At 41.9% G+C, this 23,242-nt stretch overlaps 1 protein-coding gene across 4 annotated transcripts in view; it reads left to right on the top strand.

Moving 5' to 3' along the window:
* FAT3 (FAT atypical cadherin 3) overlaps nucleotides 1-23,242 on the top strand; it is a 698,441-nt gene that overhangs the window by 648,902 nt on the left and 26,297 nt on the right. For all 4 annotated transcript variants that reach the window (XM_073020268.1, XM_038005353.2, XM_073020270.1 and 1 more), the window contains exons 20-22: nucleotides 10,758-10,892; nucleotides 12,679-12,836; nucleotides 20,274-20,742. In XM_073020268.1, coding sequence (XP_072876369.1) covers nucleotides 10,758-10,892; nucleotides 12,679-12,836; nucleotides 20,274-20,742 — 762 coding nt within the window. The remainder of the gene's footprint in view (nucleotides 1-10,757; nucleotides 10,893-12,678; nucleotides 12,837-20,273; nucleotides 20,743-23,242) is intronic.

The raw sequence follows: 23,242 nt of genomic DNA on the forward strand, positions 1-23,242 counted from the left end.
GAAAAAAAAGTGGAAGAATTGATGGCTAGAGTAATTAATGCAGAGAAGCTCACAAACGAAATGAAAGAGACGAAAACCATGGCACGAGAAATACGTGACAAATGCACAAGCTTCAGTAACCGACTCGATCAACTGGAAGAAAGAATGTCAGCGATTGAGGATCAAATGAATGAAATGAAGCGAGAAGAGAAACCAAAAGAAAAAAGAAGAAAAAGAAATGAACAAAGCCTGCAAGAAGTATGGGATTATGTAAAAAGACCAAATCTACGTCTGATTGGGGTACCTGAAAGTGAGGGGGAAAATGGAACCAAGTTGGAAAACACTCTTCAGGATATCATCCAGGAGAACTTCCCCAACCTAGTAGGGCAGGCCAACATTCAAATCCAGGAAATACAGAGAACGCCACAAAGATACTCCTCGAGAAGAGCAACTCCAAGACACATAATTGCCAGATTCACCAAAGTTGAAATGAAGGAAAAAATCTTAAGGGCAGCCAGAGAGAAAGGTCGGGTTACCCACAAAGGGAAGCCCATCAGACTAACAGCAGATCTCTCGGCAGAAACTCTTCAAGCCAGAAGAGAGTGGGGGCCAATATTCAACATTCTTAAAGAAAAGAATTTTAAACCCAGAATTTTATATCCAGCCAAACTAAGTTTCATAAGTGAAGGAGAAATAAAATCCTTTACAGATAAGCAAATGCTTAGAGATTTTGTCACCACTAGGCCTGCCTTACAAGAGACCCTGAAGGAAGCACTAAACATGGAAAGGATCAACCGGTACCAGCCATTGAAAAACATGCCAAAATGTAAAGACCATCAAGGCTAGGAAGAAACTGCATCAACTAACGAGCAAAATAACCAGTTAATATCATCATGGCAGGATCAAGTTCACACATAACAATCTTAACCTTAAATGTAAATGGACTAAATGCTCCAATTAAAAGACACAGACTGGCAAACTGGATAAAGAGTCAAGACCCATCAGTCTGCTGTATTCAGGGGACCCATCTCACACGCAGAGACATACATAGGCTCAAAATAAAGGGATGGAAGAAGATTTACCAAGCAAATGGAGAACAAAAAAAAGCGGGGGTTGCAATACTAGTCTCTGATAAAACAGACTTTAAACCATCAAAGATCAAAAGAGACAAAGAAGGCCATTATATAATGGTAAAGGGATCAATTCAACAGGAAGAGCTAACTATCCTAAATATATATGCACCCAATACAGGAGCACCCAGATTCCTCAAGCAAGTCCTTAGAGACTTACAAAGAGACTTAGACTCCCATACAATAATAATGGGAGACTTCAACACTCCACTGTCAACATTAGACAGATCAACGAGACAGAAAGTTAACAGGGATATCCAGGAATTGAACTCATCTCTGCAGCAAGCAGACCTAATAGACATCTATAGAACTCTCCACCCCAAATCAACAGAATATACATTCTTCTCAGCACCACATCGTACTTACTCCAAAATTGACCACGTAATTGGAAGTAAAGCACTCTTCAGCAAATGTACAAGAACAGAAATTATAACAAACTGTCTCTCAGACCACAGTGCAATCAAATTAGAACTCAGTACTAAGAAACTCAATCAAAACCGCTCAACTACATGGAAACTGAACAACCTGCTCCTGAATGACTACTGGGTACATAACGAAATGAAGGCAGAAATAAAGATGTTCTTTGAAACCAATGAGAACAGAGATACAACATACCAGAATCTCTGGGACACATTTAAAGCAGTGTGTAGAGGGAAATTTATAGCACTAAATGCCCACAAGAGAAAGCAGGAAAGATCTAAAATGGACACTCTAACATCGCAATTAAAAGAACTAGAGAAGCAAGAGCAAACACATTCGAAAGCTAGCAGAAGGCAAGAAATAACTAAGATCAGAGCAGAACTGAAGGAGATAGAGACACAAAAAACCCTCCAAAAAATCAATGAATCCAGGAGTTGGTTTTTTGAAAAGATCAACAAAATTGACAGACCACTAGCAAGACTAATAAAGAAGAAAAGACAGAAGAATCAAATCGACGCAATTAAAAATGATAAAGGGGATATCACCACCAACCCCACAGAAATACAAACTACCATCAGAGAATACTATAAACACCTCTACGCAAATAAACTGGAAAATCTAGAAGAAATGGATAATTTCCTGGACACTTACACTCTTCCAAGACTAAACCAGGAAGAAGTTGAATCCCTGAATAGACCAATAGTAGGCTCTGAAATTGAGGCAATAATTAATAGCCTACCAACCAAAAAAAGTCCAGGACCAGATGGATTCACAGCTGAATTCTACCAGAGGTACAAGGAGGAGCTGGTACCATTCCTTCTGAAACTATTCCAATCAATAGAAAAAGAGGGAATCCTCCCTAACTCATTTTATGAGGCCAACATCATCCTGATACCAAAGCCTGGCAGAGACACAACAAAAAAAGAGAATTTTAGACCAATATCCTGATGAACATCGATGCAAAAATCCTCAATAAAATACTGGCAAACCGGATTCAGCAGCACATCAAAAAGCTTATCCACCATGATCAAGTGGGCTTCATCCCTGGGATGCAAGGCTGGTTCAACATTCGCAAATCAATAAACATAATCCAGCATATAAACAGAACCAAAGACAAGAACCACATCATTATCTCAATAGATGCAGAAAAGGCTTTTGACAAAATTCAACAGCCCTTCATGCTAAAAACGCTCAATAAATTTGGTATTGATGGAATGTACCTCAAAATAATAAGAGCTATTTATGACAAACCCACAGCCAATATCATACTGAATGGGCAAAAACTGGAAAAATTCCCTTTGAAAACTGGCACAAGACAGGGATGCCCTCTCTCACCACTCCTATTCAACATAGTGTTGGAAGTTCTGGCTAGGGCAATCAGGCAAGAGAAAGAATCAAGGGGATTCAGTTAGGAAAAGAAGAAGTCAAATTGTCCCTGTTTGCAGATGACATGATTGTATATTTAGAAAACCCCATTGTCTCAGCCCAAAATCTCCTTAAGCTGATAAGCAACTTCAGCAAAGTCTCAGGATACAAAATTAATGTGCAAAAATCACAAGCATTCTTATACACCAGTGACAGTCAAACAGAGAGCCAAATCAGGAATAAACTTCCATTCACAATTGCTTCAAAGAGAATAAAATACCTAGGAATCCAACTTACAAGGGATGTAAAGGACCTCTTCAAGGAGAACTACAAAGCACTGCTCAGTGAAATAAAAGAGGACACAAACAAATGGAAGAACATACCATGCTCATGGATAGGAAGAATCAATATCGTGAAAATGGCCATACTGCCCAAGGTAATTTATAGATTCAATGCCATCCCCATCAAGCTACCAATGAGCTTCTTCACAGAATTGGAAAAAACTGCTTTAAAGTTCATATGGAACCAAAAAAGAGCCCGCATCTCCAAGACAATCCTAAGTCAAAAGAACAAAGCTGGAGGCATCACGCTACCTGACTTCAAACTATACTACAAGGCTACAGTAACCAAAACAGCATGGTACTGGTACCAAAACAGAGATATAGACCAATGGAACAGAACAGAGTCCTCAGAAATAATACCACACATCTACAGCCATCTGATCTTTGACAAACCTGAGAGAAACAAGAAATGGGGAAAGGATTCCCTATTTAAGAAATGGTGCTGGGAAAATTGGCTAGCCATAAGTAGAAAGCTGAAACTGGATCCTTTCCTTACTCCTTATACGAAAATTAATTCAAGATGGATTAGAGACTTAAATGTTAGACCTAATACCATAAAAATCCTAGAGGAAAACCTAGGTAGTACCATTCAGGACATAGGCATGGGCAAAGACTTCATGTCTAAAACACCAAAAGCAACGGCAGCAAAAGCCAAAATTGACAAATGGGATCTCATTAAACTAAAGAGCTTCTGCACAGCAAAAGAAACTACCATCAGAGTGAACAGGCAACCTACAGAATGGGAGAAAATTTTTGCAATCTACTCATCTGACAAAGGGCTAATATCCAGAACCTACAAAGAACTCAAACAAATTTACAAGAAAAAAACAAACAACCCCATCAAAAAGTGGGCAAAGGATATGAACAGACATTTCTCAAAAGAAGATATTCATACAGCCAACAGACACATGAAAAAATGCTCATCATCACTGGCCATCAGAGAAATGCAAATCAAAACCACAATGAGATACCATCTCACACCAGTTAGAATGGCGATCATTAAAAAGTCAGGAAACAACAGGTGCTGGAGAGGATGTGGAGAAATAGGAACACTTTTACACTGTTGGTGGGAGTGTAAACTAGTTCAACCATTATGGAAAACAGTATGGCGATTCCTCAAGGATCTAGAACTAGATGTACCATATGACCCAGCCATCCCATTACTGGGTATATACCCAAAGGATTATAAATCATGCTGCTATAAAGACACATGCACACGTATGTTTATTGCAGCACTATTCACAATAGCAAAGACTTGGAATCAACCCAAATGTCCATCAGTGACAGATTGGATTAAGAAAATGTGGCACATATACACCATGGAATACTATGCAGCCATAAAAAAGGATGAGTTTGTGTCCTTTGTAGGGACATGGATGCAGCTGGAAACCATCATTCTCAGCAAACTATCACAAGAACAGAAAACCAAACACCGCATGTTCTCACTCATAGGCGGGAACTGAACAATGAGATCACTTGGACTCGGGAAGGGGAACATCACACACCGGGGCCTATCATGGGGAGGGGGGAGGGGGGAGGGATTGCATTGGGAGTTATACCTGATGTAAATGATGAGTTGATGGGTGCAGCACACCAACATGGCACAAGTATACATATGTAGCAAACCTGCACGTTGTGCACATGTACCCTACAACTTGAAGTTTAATAATAATAAATAAATTTAAAAAAAAAAAAAAAAAAGAATTATTATCCTGATTTTTCAGAAAAGGAAATCGAGACCTAGAAAAGACAAGTGAGTAGTTCAAGGCCACACAGTGACTAAATTAAAACATTAGCCAGGGCCAAAATCCAGGTCTGCATCTTGTTAATGCAGTATCCTTTCCTGTTTTACTACCCCACCTTCCCGAGAGGAACTGGGAATGGGGCAGGGCTTACTCTGCCTGCTTCGTGACAGGACCTACGCACGTCTGATCCTGTCCTGACATACCATAAATGGCATCAGTTGGTTTGATGAAGTGGGACCCTTCTCCCTTCATGCTTACTGTGGTACCAAATGATGGATGTCTGAGATGCAGAGCATGTCGGCCTATGAGCCCACATCCCCCAAGCTGTCACCAAGCACAGCACAAGTTAATTAAAGCTGCATTACTTCACGATAGCTAATAAGATAAACTTTCTCCCAGAAGCCAGCAGGAGTTGACACTGCCTTCTCTCAACTGGTACTCTGAAACTGATGGAGCACTGTCTGCCACCAGAGAGAGGGTCTTTAAGGCTCTTAGCAATAACAGGTGTATGTACTTCCTGTAAAGGGGATGACAGAAACATGTGATTTCTAAAAGCATGTTAACCCTTTGGCATCCATTTAAAGCTTACCAGCTTTTATTTAGATAAAGAATTTAGAGCTTTGGCTGGAAAGAGGGTTGCTATCCCCAGAAAAGTGTTTCCTGGACCCAGACGTGGGTATATCTGAGACCAAGGGGGCGCATAACATTGTTCAGGGTTGGCATACAAAGCTCTGACCATATATATTTCAGAGAGGGCTTAATTTTTTACAATAGTTCATAGAGAGGAAAGAACTGCAATGTGGGATATGGGTATTATTTCCTTTTGAGGAATCTGTTTTCCAAAAACTAAAAGTTTTTGCTAGGCATACACTGAAGTTTGCACGCATGATCACATCTGTCCCCTGCTAAGGAGGATGTTCCATTTACACTGGCCTGCAGATTCTAATCTGCCTTCATACTTCCTTGAGCCACGAGAGAGTAGGCCCATGAGCAGAGCAAAGAGACAACAGCAGCCAGAGCCCAAATGTTTATGGCTGAGCATTTCCAGGCTGGAACTCAGGGAGGAGTCCCCAGAGGATTTTTAAAACATCAAGAAGTACAAAAAATATCCTTGCCAAAAACTATCCCGTTAATCCTAAAGAACCTATTTAAAACAGAAATAAAGAAAAGGAACATAGAAAAGTCATTGCTGCTGGAATGAATGTAAATACTCATTATTATATATCTAATATTTATATTGATATTATTCATTTTAGAATGTACTTATAATATTTTTATTTGGGTATTTTTTAACATATCCTCAGGCTACAGTTTTCACAGTGGGGACCGGATCTAACATAATGCATTAATTAATGACTGTGATTTAATTAGATGACATCCTATAGGTTATGACAGAAGGAAATAAGAAAAAGAGCTATGAAGCTGAGCTCTAGTTACTGGTCTAAGTACCTCTGTGCTTTAATCTAAAACAGGAGATATGGGTAAGAAAGTGAGGAACCCTGTTGTCACAGGATCCTTGGGGTGTTGCTTCTCCAGCTGAAAGCCTCTATGGTCGGTGGCACCTTTTGCCTGAGTATTTCTCACACCCACTGGGCTTCTCCTGTGCACTCAGCCCAGCAGGCTTCACTTGACTCACACTACTGGTCCAGATCCCACACCTACCAAGGGCAAGCCAGGCGTGGAGTAGCAAGGCGTGTGTGGGCCACTGTGCACAGCCAGGCATGCTGGCACATGAGCAAGCACAGGGTTTGGCCACTGTGCACAGCAAGGCACACCCACTGCTATGGCAGGGCAGGCAGCTCCCGGTGTTGGCCCACGTACCAGCTCTGTGTGAGGCCCCAGCTGGACCAGATGTACCACACATGGCTTCTGCTGCAGGCACTTGCATCCAGACATGCAGAATGCAGTGGTGCCCAGAAGCTTGGAGATGGCAGGAACCATAGAGCCTCAAAGAGAGTATCACAGCCCTGACTTGGGGATCCCCTAGGTCTGGGCTCCTTGAAGGACTGCAGCTCTTCTCTCCTTCTTGTCACCCGCAATGTGGAGAGCAGGGGAGGTGTTTTTCAGCCCTGTTTGTGTTACAGCTCTTTGAGTCCCACCATTCATCAGGTCCCGAGTTTTTGTCCCGTGTCCAGGAAGAATGAGTTACGCAGACAAGTGGAAGGTGAACAAGGTGGAAAGAAGCTTCAGTGAGTGACAGAACAGCTCTCAGGAGACCCGCAGTGGGTAGCTCCTTACAGCAGGCAGGTTGTCCCAAGGAGTATCCAGCTCTCAGCAGAGAGGAGACCCACAGTGGGTAGCTCCTCTCTGCAGCTGCTAGTCTGGATATCTGTTTGAGTCTGGCAGGATCTAGGGTTTTTATGGGCTCAGAAGAGAGGACGTGCATGCTGATCGGTCCGTAGCCAGCCATGGGCAGACCCAGAAAAAGCACCATAAGTTCTCACTCCAGTCCGTGGACTACCTGGAACTGACAGCCCAGCCCCCAGGCTTCAGACAGTCCCTGGCTTGAAGGTGGGGCATCACTGGGGACCTGCCCTTTTCTGCCCAGGAGCCTGTCTGCCTCCTGCCACCATCAATGTGTCATCCACGGTACCCAGGCTGTTCATGCTGAAGGGCGCCTGCAGGCCTGTACTGAGCCACCCTGAGCACCCCCACAGCCTCCCTCCTGTGCTCATCTATGTGCAAAGTTCAGACGGGCCTAAGGCAGCAGGTGGGCTGCTGTGTTAGCACCACCCTGAATGCACGCATACCCAGCCAGGTTGCAACAGAACCCAGGTTTGGCCACAACTTTGCTTCAAAACTGAAGTGGATACTAGGAGCAGGGAGAGGCCAGGGAGCAGGAGCAGGCATTTCTGAGCTTGCAGGGGAAGGGGGTGGGGCTTCCTGGTCTTCCAAGAGTGCAAGGATGCCCAGGTCCAGAGCTGTGGCTGGGCAGCTGTGGCTGTGCCCAGGAGTGCAGGGCTCACACCTGCCAACTCAGTAGGGAGGGTGGGGCTCCCACCTGTTCCCGTCTCCCACCAGCCCCGTGGAGCATGCAACCCCAGCCATGCCTCCTCTGCTGCAGCTGGCATCTTCACAGTGGCCATTCCAGACAGACTATCGCTACCATCACTGTGCTAATTACCAGGGCATGACTGATGGTAAAAGAAAAGGCCAAAACATGTGAATAAAAGGTAGAAGTACCCAAATGCTAGATTTGTTCTGAAATACAGAGTTTAATTTTTATTGTATTCACTTATAGCTATTTTTTAAAAACGTTACCATTATTCTTATAGGGATAAATATCTTTGCTGTCATGCACCTGAAATTATCTGGCCCTTTTTTCCCCCTTTGGAACAGTGGCTTTTAAGCTAGACTTTTGATGACTCAAGGTTTCTTTGCAATGCAGCCATTACATTAGAGCAGAACAGTAATGTCTATAACTGTATCTCAGAAACACAGAAGCTTATAAAGAGGTTGAGATTTAGACTGGCTTAAATAGAAGGGAAAAGGCATGTCCACGGAATAGAAAGTAACAGATTTCTTAAATACATAAGCTACTGTTTCCATACGTACTTGAAAGGTAATGCCCAAGTAACCCAGAAGTTACATCTATTTGATGGGATGCATGTTGTGATTCATATATGCACATTGCCACCTCCACATGGCTGAGGTTAGTATTGGGCTCAATTTGCATTTTAATCATAGACTACTAGTCAATATTTAGGAGCAAGCTAGACGTGTGCAGGCTATCAGAGACTGAGATGAAGTCACATGTGAAAACAGCAGAGTCAGCTGGTAGGGTTGTGAACTTATTATGAATAAACATTAAGGCAGGCCTGAGGTTAAGCTGCTAGCTATTTGTTAGCTCATTCCTTTGTTACTCAAAGGATCTCATCCTTCATGCCTGAGTTAAAATACTCCCTTCCTTTGGGAAGACTTCTGACATTCTACCAGGAGACAGAATTTTTCCTCCTCTGGTCACTCCATTGTGCTCACATACCTGCCAAAGCAGTTATCTTATTATAGTATCATCATGTGTTTTCATGTTGTTTCCTGAGGCGAGAGAAAGAAGGCATCATTTCCTTTCATCTTTGTGTTCCCAGGCCTAATACCTCTTTGGCCCCAAACAATTATTTGTTGAATAAATGCACCAAAAGTTATTTAAAAACAAGTTTTCAAAAGCTTCTTGAAATAGGTCATGAGATGGTCACACAGCTGTTTTAAGTTCCATGAATATTGATTAATACATGGCAGGACTACAGATTTGGTTGGGGAGGAAAATAGGGAGATATATTTCAGGGCACTTAAGTCTTATAGAACCATTTGTAGAGTTCTTTCCAAATTTTTAGTTAAAATGCCTTTATCTTCTAAGACTTTGTAAGCTGGATCAGTGCCAAGAATGTCTTTTATGACTGAACTATAAACCAGTGGAAAATGGGATTTATGAATTCTGAGTTTGCTGGTGCTACTTATATTGCTCCTGTCAAGGATTACAGTTTTTTAAATGTTTATAAGTAGTTAACATTAAATTCCTGCTTTCTTCTGCACAAAGAAATGACTGTACCTTGGGACAATATGCTTTTTTTTTTTTTTTTTTTAGAGACAGGGTCTTGTTCTGTTGCCCAGGCTAGTGTACAGTGGCATAATCATAGCTCACTGTAACCTCAAATTTCTGGCCTTAAGTGATCCTCCAACCTTGGCCTCCCGAGGTGCTGGGATTACAGGCATGAACCACTGCACCTGGCCGGGACAATACACTTAATGATGAGGAAAGACTTGGGATGAAAAGGAGCATGATCATGGGCCAGATCTGGCCGAGAAATGAGCTGCTGGTATGCTGCACATTCTCAGTTCACGGGGAAAGGGCGCTTCTTTGGGCTGTGCCTAACCCATTTAGGAAACCACTATTTGAGTTGTGGGTTATTTTTAATTTGTGTCTCCTTTTTTATAATTATTTTACCGCTGAAACTCTTACCAGGTGGAAAATGGCCTAATTACATGTGAAATACTCAGGACCTTTGGAAAATGTGCTTCCTTCAGTGGAATAACTCACTTGGGTCCTGAATTCTGCCTTAATCAGTTAATCTGCTTTCCAGGATTTCCCTTCTGAGGGATTAACCTTTCATCTTACAGTGCTGTGAACATCGAACAGGTAGAAAGGAAGTCTTCCCTTGCCGAGGATAATTCTGCTGTTTTTTGATGGGGCACATCAATGTAGGGCACATTTACAGCTAATCAATAACATAGCATGTAGTAGAAGGGATTAGGAAACAATGTGAGTCATGCTTCTACAATTTAAAATTAGTCATACTTTTCTTTAGAAATGTCTTTTTTCCCCCTCTAAAATTAACCCCCAAGTTCTGAGGGCAGGAGGGAGGTGCAGAAGAAATCTAAACTCAAGGGATACATTCAAATAGCCTCCAATCTGCAGAAACTCCACTCCAATAAATACTACAAGCCCTTGCATTGTGATCTTTCTTCAGCTGAAGTTGGTCCAGGTGTAACTTAACATATTTTAGCCTAAAACGAGGAGCTCTGTTTACTCTTTGTACCTAATCTGCATAAGTCTGGCAGTGAAATTTGGCAGATGTAGGGATGTTGGATGGACATCCACACCAGATGAAACCCATTCAGGTGCCCCTACTTCTGAGTGGCGTCTTTGTGACTCAGCTCGGAGCCCACATATCCCAGCTCTTGAGCCATTTGTGTGTTCCCTATGAACTTTTTCTCTCTTCCCTGGAGTGCAGGGTGAATCCCTTTGTGTACTGATCATGCATATTCCACCTTTGTCACAGGAGGACTGTGCCCGGGGTCCAACGATCCTTGTGTGGAGAAGCCGTGTCCGGGAGACATGCAGTGTGTCGGTTATGAAGCCAGCAGGAGACCGTTCCTCTGCCAGTGTCCACCAGGAAAGCTCGGAGAGTGCTCAGGTGCAGAGCGGAGTGGAATGATGAAGATCTAATTTCATATTCGTGAAACACTTGCCCTGGAGTAAATCACACCATCCAAGTCCTCCCAGAAAACGTTTCTTTAGGCATGCAGCATTTTCCTTTAGAATGAACCATAGCTAACATCCACACTCACATTTACTTAGGATTTATCACAGCTGCAGCTTGTGCTAAGGGAACATGTAAAGACTGTGGGCTTTTTACATAATGGAGAAGACTACAACGTGTGTTTTTTATCACGTCTCATGTCTGTTAAGGGTGTGAAATTATGGAAAATAAAAGGCTGTTGGTTGGGCAGAGGAATCTGAGTATCTGTGGCATGGCCTTTGATGCTCAGGGTGCTGCACGAATCCACAGCCGCAAAACCAGGACCCACAGAAGGCAGAGCCAATACTGTTGACCTTCCTTAGAGTCAACCCCATCTGGTGAACCAAATAAGGAGACTCCCTACTGGAAATTTCTAACTAACTTCATGTTCCAGCAAGAGAGGTGCTCACCTCTGCATCTTAAGGAAAGAAAAAAAAAATCAGTATTTAAGTTATTTTAATCTAAATGATCCTGTTTCTGATCTTCATTCAGTTTCTATACTTCATTTGATTCATATATTCTCTCCCACTTCTTTACTCGAAAAAGAATATTCTTCATTGTGAGTACCAATAGAATCCTCTTCAGGTATATTTAAAATACAGGCACATTGATAACAATTTTGGAATCCGATAAATAGTTGGAATAAAAACATAACTATGCCTAGTATGGGCAAGGAACTTTGCAAGAATTGAGTTCTAGAAATTCAGGCTTTGCAAAGAGAAGCACTGTTCCTAAAAGTAGAAACCAAAGCTCCTTCTTAGCTGATTTCAAAATGGAGCTGCAATTAAGTAAAGGGACCACCTGGATGCTTACCTAAGTCATGTAAGGCTTAGAATTAGAAGAAAATTATACTGTCCCCATGCACATAGCAGGTGGATGTGCAGGAGGATCACAAAGCCAAATCTTCTAAGTTTTGGAGTCACTTCCTGCTGACTCTTCTCCTTTCTATCTAGAAAACTTCTGATTATCTATATTTATTGTCCATTTGGTATATTTCCACACATTCCACCTTACACCCTAGCAAGGTAGCTTTTCAGCCATTACTTTTCTTGTTAAAACATAAAGTTGAAAGCAATTTTTTTAAAAAGAGTAATCTCAGAAGTGAGCAATCAAGTTGGACAAAATTCAAGGGGAGTCTCGAAAGTAATGGTCAGAAAGTGAAAGTGTGACTACACGAATTTCCTTTATATCAGTTACCTTTTTGCAAAATTAGTGCAAATGACATAAATTAGCTATTAGGCATTAGAATACTTGGGGAACATGGATATCATTTGGAAATGGTTTTGTTTTCTTTGTTTCATGGAGCTGAAAGTTCTTGAATGCCTAAGTGATTGAGGGTTAGGGGTATCTTTTAATAATGCTCATTTTAGAAAGTAGGAGTTGGAGATTTTGTAACATTAAGAAAATCCAAGTTGTGGAATTTATCAAGTGGCTCTTGGCATGAGGCAAGTAAGATGATTTGGTGTCTGACTGGTTAATATGTTTTTCACTTTGAAATTAGAGTGTGATGTGAAATGGAAAACCAGTTTGTAATCAAAAATGATTTGTCCTCAATGCCTTCATTAACTTCTCATGCATGGTCTTTAATCAACTTGGTTGTTGGTTGTTGGGTGATTTCATGTGTCTCTGCTCCTTTCTGGATGTTAAAAATATATATGCCTTCTCATAACGGTCTTTTCAGGGCACACTTCTCTCAGCTTTGCTGGAAACAGTTACATCAAATATCGGCTTTCTGAAAATAGCAAAGAAGAGGATTTTAAACTAGCTCTGCGTCTTCGAACCCTGCAAAGCAATGGGATTATAATGTACACCAGAGCAAATCCCTGCATAATTCTGAAGGTAATTAAAATGGGTTATCTTTTTCTGCAGTCGGTTCTCATGTTAGTGTTTTGGCTCTTGGATTGGGGAACGGCTGAAATCATTTTGTCTTTTAAGTTCAGAAGACCAGAAGCAGACTTCTGGGCAAAGGGGAGCAGCAGCAAAACTGGGAAGGGAGCCAACATCCCATTTCCTTTTGAACATTCAGCTTCAAAATTGGCTCTTGGTACATGGGGCATCTCTCTTGAGAGTGGGTTCAAGGGCTGGCCTCCTTTGAGCTGTAATCGCTCAACAGTTCATTAGAATGTGTCTCCTAATCAATTCCACAACAGGGGTGGTCCTTTAAAAGGATTGGCGGTATCCTTTTCTAACACATGGGTCTATCCCCACTGACTTTTGAAGGCGATTTCTGTTCTTGCTCAGGGAGGAAATTGGAGACAGGGGGTATAAGAGATTTTCTGTATCCTATCATGACCCAAGTAACCCAATTTTTCAGTCATTTCCTAGCCTCAAAAACTCTCCTAAAGCAGCCAGATTTATTTTAGAGCAAGTCTGACATCTATATTCAGCTCAAGGATTCTGGTGCCTTCGTGAAAACAATAATAATAATGGTAATGGGCCAGGTGCAGTGGCTCACGCCTGTAATGCCAACACTTTGGGAAGCAGAGACGGGTGCATCACATGAGGTCAGAAGTTCGAGACATGCCTGGCCAACATAGTGAAACCCTGTCTCTACTAAAAATACAAACTAGGCATGGTGGTGGGCACCTATAATCCCAGCTTCTTGGGAGGTGGAGGCCACTACACAGTAATCTGGGTGACAGAGTGAGACTCCATCTCAAAACAAACCCCCCCTCCAAAAATAAGCAAATAAGATAATAATAATAACAGCTTTTTGTACATCATTTATTTTTATTGTACAGCTAATATGATAAGCTTGTTATATGTTATCCCCGTTTGATCAAGAAGAGGACAGTGGTTCAGAGAGGTTATTTTCTCGAAATTGCACATCTAATAAGTGATGAGGCCTGGACCCCATACTCTAGTCTCTCTCACTCCATGCTGTTAATCTCCACACTATTCCTCACTCTCCATCTTGCTATTACAGCTCATTTTTTTAAAAAATCACATTCTGGGCATCTGTAGACCAGATTCAGCCTTCTAGGATGGAGGAAAAATGACAGGAAAAGGAAGAAGACGTGTTTCATCTCATGCTATTCTCACCAGGTTGCTATGTCAGCCTATCGTAAATGCTCTTCAAAAACATTGAGTCCGTCCAGTGGAAAATGCCCTTTCACGTGGAAATGGCAAGAAATTGTTTTCTTCACAAGGTTTGGGCTTAAAGGGTACATGGTGGACCTTTCCAGCTTCTGCCCTTTGATTGTTTGATATGTCAGATTCAAGTTGATTAGGTGGCCCAAGCTTTAGTCCTAAAGACAGATGAGGAAGGAGAGAAATAGAGAACATTAAATGCCAGTGGGTTTCTCTTAATGATCACATAGGGCTTTACTTACCCACATCTGGTATTGCCAGGTATTACTTGATGGCCATAGTTGAGTGAGCGGGGAGTCGAAGTTTAAAAGTTGGTTACTTTTGTAAGCAGTCTCCCACTATCCTTATTCATTCAACTCAGAATTCTACTTTAAGATCTGGAAAGGAAAGCAATGTTTTTAAAAGAAAATAACAAAAGTACTTTGGATGCACAGTTTTAGAGAATGATGCATTCAAATCAGATATTCATGGTGAAAGAAGAAAAACTCAAAAACCTAAGTCCTGCCTTTATTTTCTCGTGGCCCCAGAAGCAGCGTGCCTTGGGTCAGTAGATCATTTTCTAAATAGCCCTGAGAGTTGAAGTTTTGCTTAATTGCTGGGAAAGTTCTCTGAGCATTCGGGCTCTGCTTGGGCCTCACTGACCTTTCTCTCTCCTCCTTCATGCTCTAACAGGGCTGGTGGTTGAAAATAGTTTCTATTAGTAAATCTCTTATAGAGCATTAAATCTGAGAAAGAACAAAAATATTGAACCTGAATGGCTTGATCCTAAAATGGAGCTTGTAATTTGACACTTCACTGGCAAAAGTCTAAAATGTGCAGATCCCTGAGGATAGGAAAGAAGAATAATTAAGCCTTTTAGGCAGCTCCAGCTCCTAAGGTATATTGCATTTCATGAAACAAGCATGTTTCTGAAAGTTGTGTAAATTGAATCTCGGTAAATGGAATTCTAATAAACTAGAGATGGATGCTATTTGAAGGAACCCTTCCATTAATCCCTTTGTGATGTGAATAATCGCTCCCAATCTGTCTGTTCTATAAGTTTGCTTTTCATATGTTGGGTTTGCCCAAAGCAGGACACAGCTGTACTAAACTATTGCAGTTATTCTCCTACAGTCGCCAGGAATATCCACTAAGGGGATTTGAATCTGTTTGCTTAACATTTTCAGCCTCATGCAAGTTTTAATTTCCTTGGCTTTAGGTACAGTATGTGCCTTGCACTTTGGTTCAACAACTAAGCTGAAATGCTTTGTTTAAATTGCACCTCTTGGTTGTTTATATTTTTCCGGTCAGAGCACATTCTCTGAAAGTACTTAAAGTACTCAGTGGGGTGAAGGGCGCCCCTTACAGACAATTAAAGAATTGCACAGAGACCTTGAGAAGTGAAAATACTCACAGACAAAGAATATCACTGTCTCTCAGCAACAATAAAACGCACTCGTTCTTCTGTTTACCATTGATACCCTATCTTCTTCCAAAAGAAATTCAAGGCTTACCATAAGCATCCAAATGCAATAAAATGAAAGTACTATTAAGATGAAAATACAAGGTTAAGGGCCAACCAATGAAGTCGGGTAGAGTAGAATATCATTATGAGAAAATCTAGACCAAGGAGGACTACTTCAGTAGAGCCCAAACCATAACTGAGTTTCCTGGCAGCCAAAGCAGCAATGAAAATAGATAGGTTCTGTGATTCTCCTCACACCTATAAAAGAAACATGGCATTCTTTCTCAAAGGGAGATCTGGAAAAGATTTTTTAAAAAGAAGAAGAAGAAGAAGAAGAAAGAAACATGTCAAATCACCAGAAGAGATGTAAGGAGAAATCAGTAGAACACTTTATCTCTGTATCAGTCTTTCATCGCTAATATTATGGCAAAAGCACAAGGAGAATATGATTGTTAATCTAGAACTATCACATGTTTTTTTTGGGGGGGGGAGTTATAAATGATTCATTGCTACATTCTGATGATTCTGAGACATGGCTAGCTTCAAACCCCTAAACTGAAGGGAAGATAGGGAAAGCTCATTTGGTTTGTAAAACAGCCCACTTGGCATAGCCAGATCTTTCCTATTATATAGATCAAAAGAGTAACAAGGAAGCTCCCTACAAGATTTGAGAGTTTCAATGATCTATTTAAGAATGTCACCAAAAAGTAAGTTAACCTTAATAATTACATTTTGTAGTAATAATAAAATACCTAAAAGTTTATAAAGTACTTTCACATACATGTAATTTCAGTTCTCATTCCCCTTGCATGTAGGTATGAGTGTCTACTTTTTTTGCCTGTGAGGAAACTGAGGCTCAGAGAAAATTCAATGACTTGCTCAAAGTGACAGCCAGTCAATATCACTTTGGGTCTGGGCCTATGACAGAGGAGAGCTGGTTGGGAGTTAGATATCTTTTGATAAACTCCTATAGTTTATCAAAAGAAGAAATTCAGAGGGCTGGGATGATTATGCATTCATTTACTCATTTAAAACACTTAATGTATACCAAATGGCTATTAATGGCAGCCTTAAAAATCGGTTTTTGTATTTTGTTTGTTTGTGGGTTTTTTTGTTTTTTGAGATGAACTCTCACAATGTTGCCCAGGCTGGTCTCAAACTGATCACTTGATCCTCCTGCCTCAGCCTCCCAAGTAGCTAGGACTACAGGCACTTGCTATTGTGCCCAACTCAGGGAAAAAAAAAAAAAAAGTTTTTAAAACATCCCTTTTTCAAAGAATACTGAATAATCCGCTTACAAGTTCCATGATTATTATGCATTTGCTATAACCACATACCAAGGATCTGAAGCAGTAAGACTTCATGCCATAATTTATACTTTTTACTCAAAATCCTACTTTCCTGCAAAAGTAGGACTTCTTAGAACTCTGATGTCTTGTCTTCCAAGCCCCAAGATACTAAAAATCCAGGAGAAAGCACACCACTGATTTCAAATGATCCTTAGAATCTAAATATTTTGTAACATTAGGGCAACACTCTCTCAATTAAGTATTTCATTGAACAAATTACATAGCTACACCCCAACCCTAGCAAATCATTTCAGTATCATTGGTATAGACTTTTCTTACACTTTCATGCACACCTCAATTTCTGTTAAAATAGCTTCCCCTCTGATTTGAGAAAGCATCATTCTCTTAAAGAAGACCCTTAAAACTAGGTGAACCCTACTCTGAAGACAGAGAAGAATTAAATATGATCAGAATATGTTTTCCGGTATGAGATAACATAGACATGAAAAGACAAAGTGTTCTTTTCACTCCCTGGAATAATATACCTGTGCAATAGCAAAAGATTATTAACTTTTCACAAGGTAACTTTTGGCATCAGTGTTCTAGTTTGTCATATAAACAAAGCTGGTAATTTCAACCTCCTAGAATTTTGACAATCCAAATGATTTTTGTTTGTAAGAGGCTGAGAATCGTGTAGGCATCTGGCTTCCTTCATTCAGCAATTTTGCTGCTGTTATTTTTGCAACAAAAATAAAAATAAAAAGGAAGCTTAACCATGCTGTGTTAGTATGGGATAATTTTATGTTCCTCAGTTATAGAACTCTGATATATTTGAGTACGTCGGAGTCTTGTCATTTCTCCCTGGTGAATATGTAACTTGGTGATTATTCAAAGAGATAGGAGGTGGGGGTGACAGAGGAGAATGAACCAAGTAATATGTTAATTGAACATCTTTTTACAGAAACTTAGATAAATTGCACTCTCACCACCAATTTTTCATAATAGACTGAGGACACCAGTTTGTAGCCACAGAGTTAGCAGGTGGACTGTGCCAGAAAATACTCCCCAAAGTCACATTTGGTGATTTATTACTTGCATTAAAATACAAATATGTAAAGTATCCAGGAGTTGCCATGGAGCAAGTATTCTGGTATGATTTACAGTATCTATTCATTCAATTTTGTGGAACCGAAAAAAATGACAAAGATGATTGCATAAGATTACACGTGAGGCCAGGCACAGTGGCCCACATCTGTAATCCCAGCACTTTGAGAGGCCATGGCGGGCAGATCACAAGGTCAGGAGATCAAGACCATTGTGGCCAACCTGGTGAAATCCGTCTCTACTAAAAATACAAAAAATTAGCTGGGCGCGGTGGTGCTTGCTGTAATCCCAGCTACTCGGGAGGCTGAGGCAGGAGAATCGCTTGAACCAGGGAGTTGGATGCTGCAGTGAGCCGAGATCGTGCCACTGCGCTCCAGCCTGGTGACAGAGTGAGACTCTGTCAAAAAAAAAAAAAAAAAAAAAAAAATTACACCTGAAAGCTCTCTGAAAAGAACATAAATAGTTGTCTTTTTACATTTGCACATTTGCATGACAGAGCAGAGTATGTATGTTCTAATTGTGTATGATATGGCTAACTACCTGCAGTGGACACAGTAGCCTTGGAAAATAAGCCACAGCAGTTCTCTCTGCTCTCCAGACCCAAACCCAGAGGGGCCAGACCATTCTCTCCAGGAGACCTGAGTGGTACATGACAAAGCCTGAATTTGATTCAGCATTCCAAAATTCCCACAGCTCTGTCTGCTTCACAAAGCCCCCTGCCTTCTAGATACACATGTTTATGTGGCATGACCTATGAAATTTTATGCAGGATGAAGAACATGGAGCTACAAAGGCAGAAATGAGAGTCCCTAAGAATTCAGTTGTCTGTACTGAAGCATAGAGAAATATGCCACGTGTGAGAGTGAGAGGTGCTATGATAATCCTGAATATGTCTACTATGAGTTAAACGTGTTTCACAAAGACTGCTTCAGTCTATTTCTGTGAATTCATTTTCTCTGTACCTCCTTGGCTGTTTGTAACCTGGACGCTCTGGGTTGTCCTGTCATTTCCTTTTCTTTTTCTTTTCTTTTCCCAACAAGTGTCTGTTCTCTGCACAGAACTGTGAATGCCAACAGACTGGTGTTCCTGGCATGACTCAGACACTGGCCTCCACAAGGTCCTCTTGCTGGTCATAGACATAGGCCAGAAAAGAAGCTTTTGTTTCACAATTTCTGGTTGCGAATCCCTTCATGAGCAAATGTACACTTCGCTAGACAGGGGTGCAGCCCTCATTCCCCGGATCCTAAAGCCACCTTGCATTTCTGAGAAATGTAGAACTGGGTGGACGACACAGGGGATTCAAAGGCCTGTTTTCTTTGCAGCAGTTGAACCTGGGGCTCCATGGAGGGCCAGTCCCTGCTCTGCAGCTCTCTGCCAGCAAGGATCCTCCATAGCACGTGCTTTCTTCCTGTGTGTGATGTCTCCTGGGATTAGCCTCCTGGGGGCAGTGATGCACTTGCTCCACCAATGTACTCCAGCAGCAGGCTGGTCTCTGTTGTCGCACCCCAAACCAGGGCTGGGAGCATTCACAAAGTGTGGGCCATTAAACAAAAGATCCTTCTGGAGGGCCAGGTGTCACAAGTGATGGAGATATTTTAAGCAAATAGCCAAGCCCTGAGCACCTTGGAAGATAACCTTCACCTAAACCATGAGCATCATCCTAACAGACTATTTTAAGAATATGCTAGTGTTTAATATAGAGCAGCTTTTAAATCTTAAATGTATACAAAGCCGGGAACTAGGAAATTTTTCATTTCTACCAGGCCTCTTTCTTTCCCCTGTGGCGCACTCATATACATGTATTCAAGGAACATGTATGTATTTGTGTGATTATTTGATTAATGGCCATCTACCTTACTAGACTGTCAACCACATGAGGGCAGAGATGATAACTCTATTTGCTCAGATGGTCTCCTTGGCACTTAGTACACTGCTTAGCATATAGTAGATGTTCAATAAATGCTAATGAGTTCACCGAAATCATTCCTGTGGTGGTAATGACTAAGAAGGGTGCGGAGAATAAACAGACCCCTAAACCAGATATTGCTGGGAATTTTAAAGGGTAAAGACCCAAGGAGTAGAAACATTCTTAAATATAATTGTGGATATATGAAGGTGTGCCCATATTACTAATCACAATATGTGAAATGTAAGGCATGCATTTTCATGGCAGGTAAGGGGGAGGCAGAGTGGTTAAAAATCAAACCACAACAGATTTATGAGTAGGGCAAAAGTCATGTCCCCATTCCAGCCTTCTTGTGAAGCCCCCGGGCCGGCCAGGAGCAGGGTGTAGGGAACATACTCCCAGTTGAATATTGAGAAGTGCTGCACTGTTCCTTCCCCACGCAGATTGTGGATGGCAAGCTGTGGTTCCAGCTGGACTGCGGCAGCGGCCCAGGAATCTTGGGCATCTCGGGCCGTGCTGTCAACGACGGGAGCTGGCACTCGGTCTTCCTGGAGCTCAACCGCAATTTCACGAGCCTGTCCCTGGATGACAGCTACGTGGAACGGCGCCGGGCACCCCTCTACTTCCAGACGCTGAGCACGGAGAGTAGCATCTACTTCGGCGCCCTGGTGCAAGCAGATAACATCCGCAGCCTGACTGACACGCGAGTCACACAGGTGCTCAGCGGCTTCCAGGGCTGCCTGGACTCCGTGATACTGAATAACAACGAGCTGCCACTGCAGAACAAGCGCAGCAGCTTCGCGGAGGTGGTGGGCCTGACGGAGCTGAAGCTGGGCTGCGTGCTGTATCCCGACGCGTGCGAACGCAGCCCGTGTCAGCACGGGGGCAGCTGCACTGGCCTGCCCTCCGGGGGTGAGTGTGGCTACACAGTGGGCACTGGGCTGGGGGTTTAAGGGGAGAGGGAATGAACTGCAGGGGGATCCCTGCCCTCCCAAAGCAAGGGCTCTACTAGAGAGGAATATTCACACCCAAGATGCTCTCCAACCTTCTCAATCTGCTTTAGGGAAGCCTCAGCTCTTGACAGTTACAGGAGTGTCCAGTTTTGCCAATCGTTTGCAGCTCCCCATAGGTGCAGTGCAGTGGCACAGGGTCTCAGAGAGGCCATCAACTCTGCCCACTCCCCTGTCCTACCCCTGGCCTTTCAAGCCAGAGGAGGTTGGGCGAATAGGAACCCCCTTTTAAAGATCCCTTATGAGCCACCTGCATGTCACTGCAGAATGATAGTAGCACTCTGAGTTATGACACCCACGCACATGAAATTGCTGACCAGATGTAGACATACAACCTTACTAGAAGCTAAAACTTACTAGAAGCTGTCCCCCAGGAATAGGAGATCTTGGAACATACTTTCGCAATGTGCGTATTAAAAATAAGTCTAGTTACAGCTTTATAAAGGAGTAGAAAGTCAAGAATAAGGAGAAGGAAATTTACATAAAATCTCAGGACAGATAAGCAGGCAATGAAGGCATGATGCTTTACTCTAATATTTTTTTTCTCACAAAGTACATCATGAAGAAGAAAGAGGAGAGTAGGCATAAAAAAGAAAACAAGAAAAGGATTTATAGAGAGTTTCTTTTGTTTGAGGGAAAAGCCAAGATTATTTAAGTCCCAGGAGTCTAGAGATAAAAGAATCCCTGACTTTACCAAGATGCAGTGTCTGTGTTAACGTAAACTAGGTCAGACATGCTCCCGGTTGAAGGCTTGCCACCTCCCAACAGCCCAACCACTGATTCCACTTCAGCCCCTTTGCAGAGTTGCTCAGCACTCGTGTGATTAGCAAATTTAAACCTTCCTCACAAATCACTTAGAGATTCTGCTGTGCACATTACCATCTAACGTTCGTGAAACCCAACTCCAAATTTAGAGTCCATTTTATTATTAGAATGTTATAAACTGTCCATGAAATGATGCACTGTCGAAATACAGACCCCAAAGTTGTTTAGACTTGCATATGTTACTACCACAATGAGGGCCAGGTACCCTGGGGGGAAATTTCTGTCGTCTCGATTTAAGAAATCTATTTGCTGTTTTTACTGTCTCAGCAGTATATGTAAATAAAGGGTTGTTATGGTGCCATAATTCCCAAATGATGGGCAGTAACTATACTTCAGTGGTTCTATAAACCAGCCCATTATGACAAGTCATGGCCAGTTTTTCACCAGGCGAAACAATTCTGCTTGTGTGAGCCATCTACGATATATAAAAGGAGCATATAATTAAATTGGGTTGAAATAGAACACCACTCCATGTCAAATGCTGGGTACATAGCCACAAATTGTAACATACTTTTAACGATGGCAGGACGTTGTTTTTGCTGGCAGGGCTATGGGCTTCCACAATGGATTATCTTTAAAATAATAATAATAATCACTGTATGAGGGAAAGAGACTAGGGAATCTTGCTTTGCAGTGTGCATTTTACTTTTCAAAAAAATTTCATGAAATCCTTTAGCTAAGTATTCAGTGGAAGTATGTTAATTAAATGACTATGACCCACATGGGGAATAGCAATTTTCTCTATTTTTAACTCTATTCATTTAACCATATTTCAGCACTGATGACCCGCTTGCCATATACTTTTCATATAACCTAAAGAACTTGTCTTGCCCTCCCTAGGGCCCCAGCCTTGCCTATAGAGCACACTCTCCCATCTACCTCTTTGTCTTCCTGTTCCCTTCTTCCTTCTGTGATTGGGCATTGGATCAGGATTCTACAACAGGTATTCTTTCTTCCAAGGTGAAATAGCCTCTTGTCAGTTCAATTTTCTCTTTTGTCTCTGGGGGCTTATGTTTTCCTAAAATGAAGATGGTATCTTTTCTCACCTTCGTCTATACAGTTCCCTTCTCGCAGGCCTATTATCTCTGTTCTGTTGCGGGAGCCCTGCAGGAGCATCCCACACCAAGCCTATTTCCAAGCCTGGCCAATGGGTTCTTATCTCAGTAGACACCCAGACAGGTCCTGGGCGGGGGAATTTGGGAGTCTCATGACAGCAGGACTGGGCCCAAGGCTAGCAAACTCCTTGCCACTCACCAGGAGATCCAAGAAATCCAGGACTTCTATTGCTTTCCTAGGGAGCCAAGGGCACAAGATTCCTCTTCTGATGTGTGAGGAGGTACCTACCTCTTCCTGGCTATAGGGGTGAAACCTTGGCTTCTAAGAAAAGTGGAAAGAGAACCCATTTTCTTGCCCCTATTATCTGTATCAATATTATATCAATAGAGGAATTTTTGCTATATCCTGTATCCTATCTGCAAATTCCTTAAATTGGTGTCAAATAAGGGAGAGAGAAAAGGCAAGAAAAGAAAGAATGAAAATTTGGACTTTACTTCATGTCTATGAAACTATGTAGCTAA

This window comes from Chlorocebus sabaeus, chromosome 1 (genome assembly GCF_047675955.1).
Source record: "Chlorocebus sabaeus isolate Y175 chromosome 1, mChlSab1.0.hap1, whole genome shotgun sequence".
In the NCBI taxonomy this organism is placed as follows: Eukaryota; Metazoa; Chordata; class Mammalia; order Primates; family Cercopithecidae; genus Chlorocebus; species Chlorocebus sabaeus.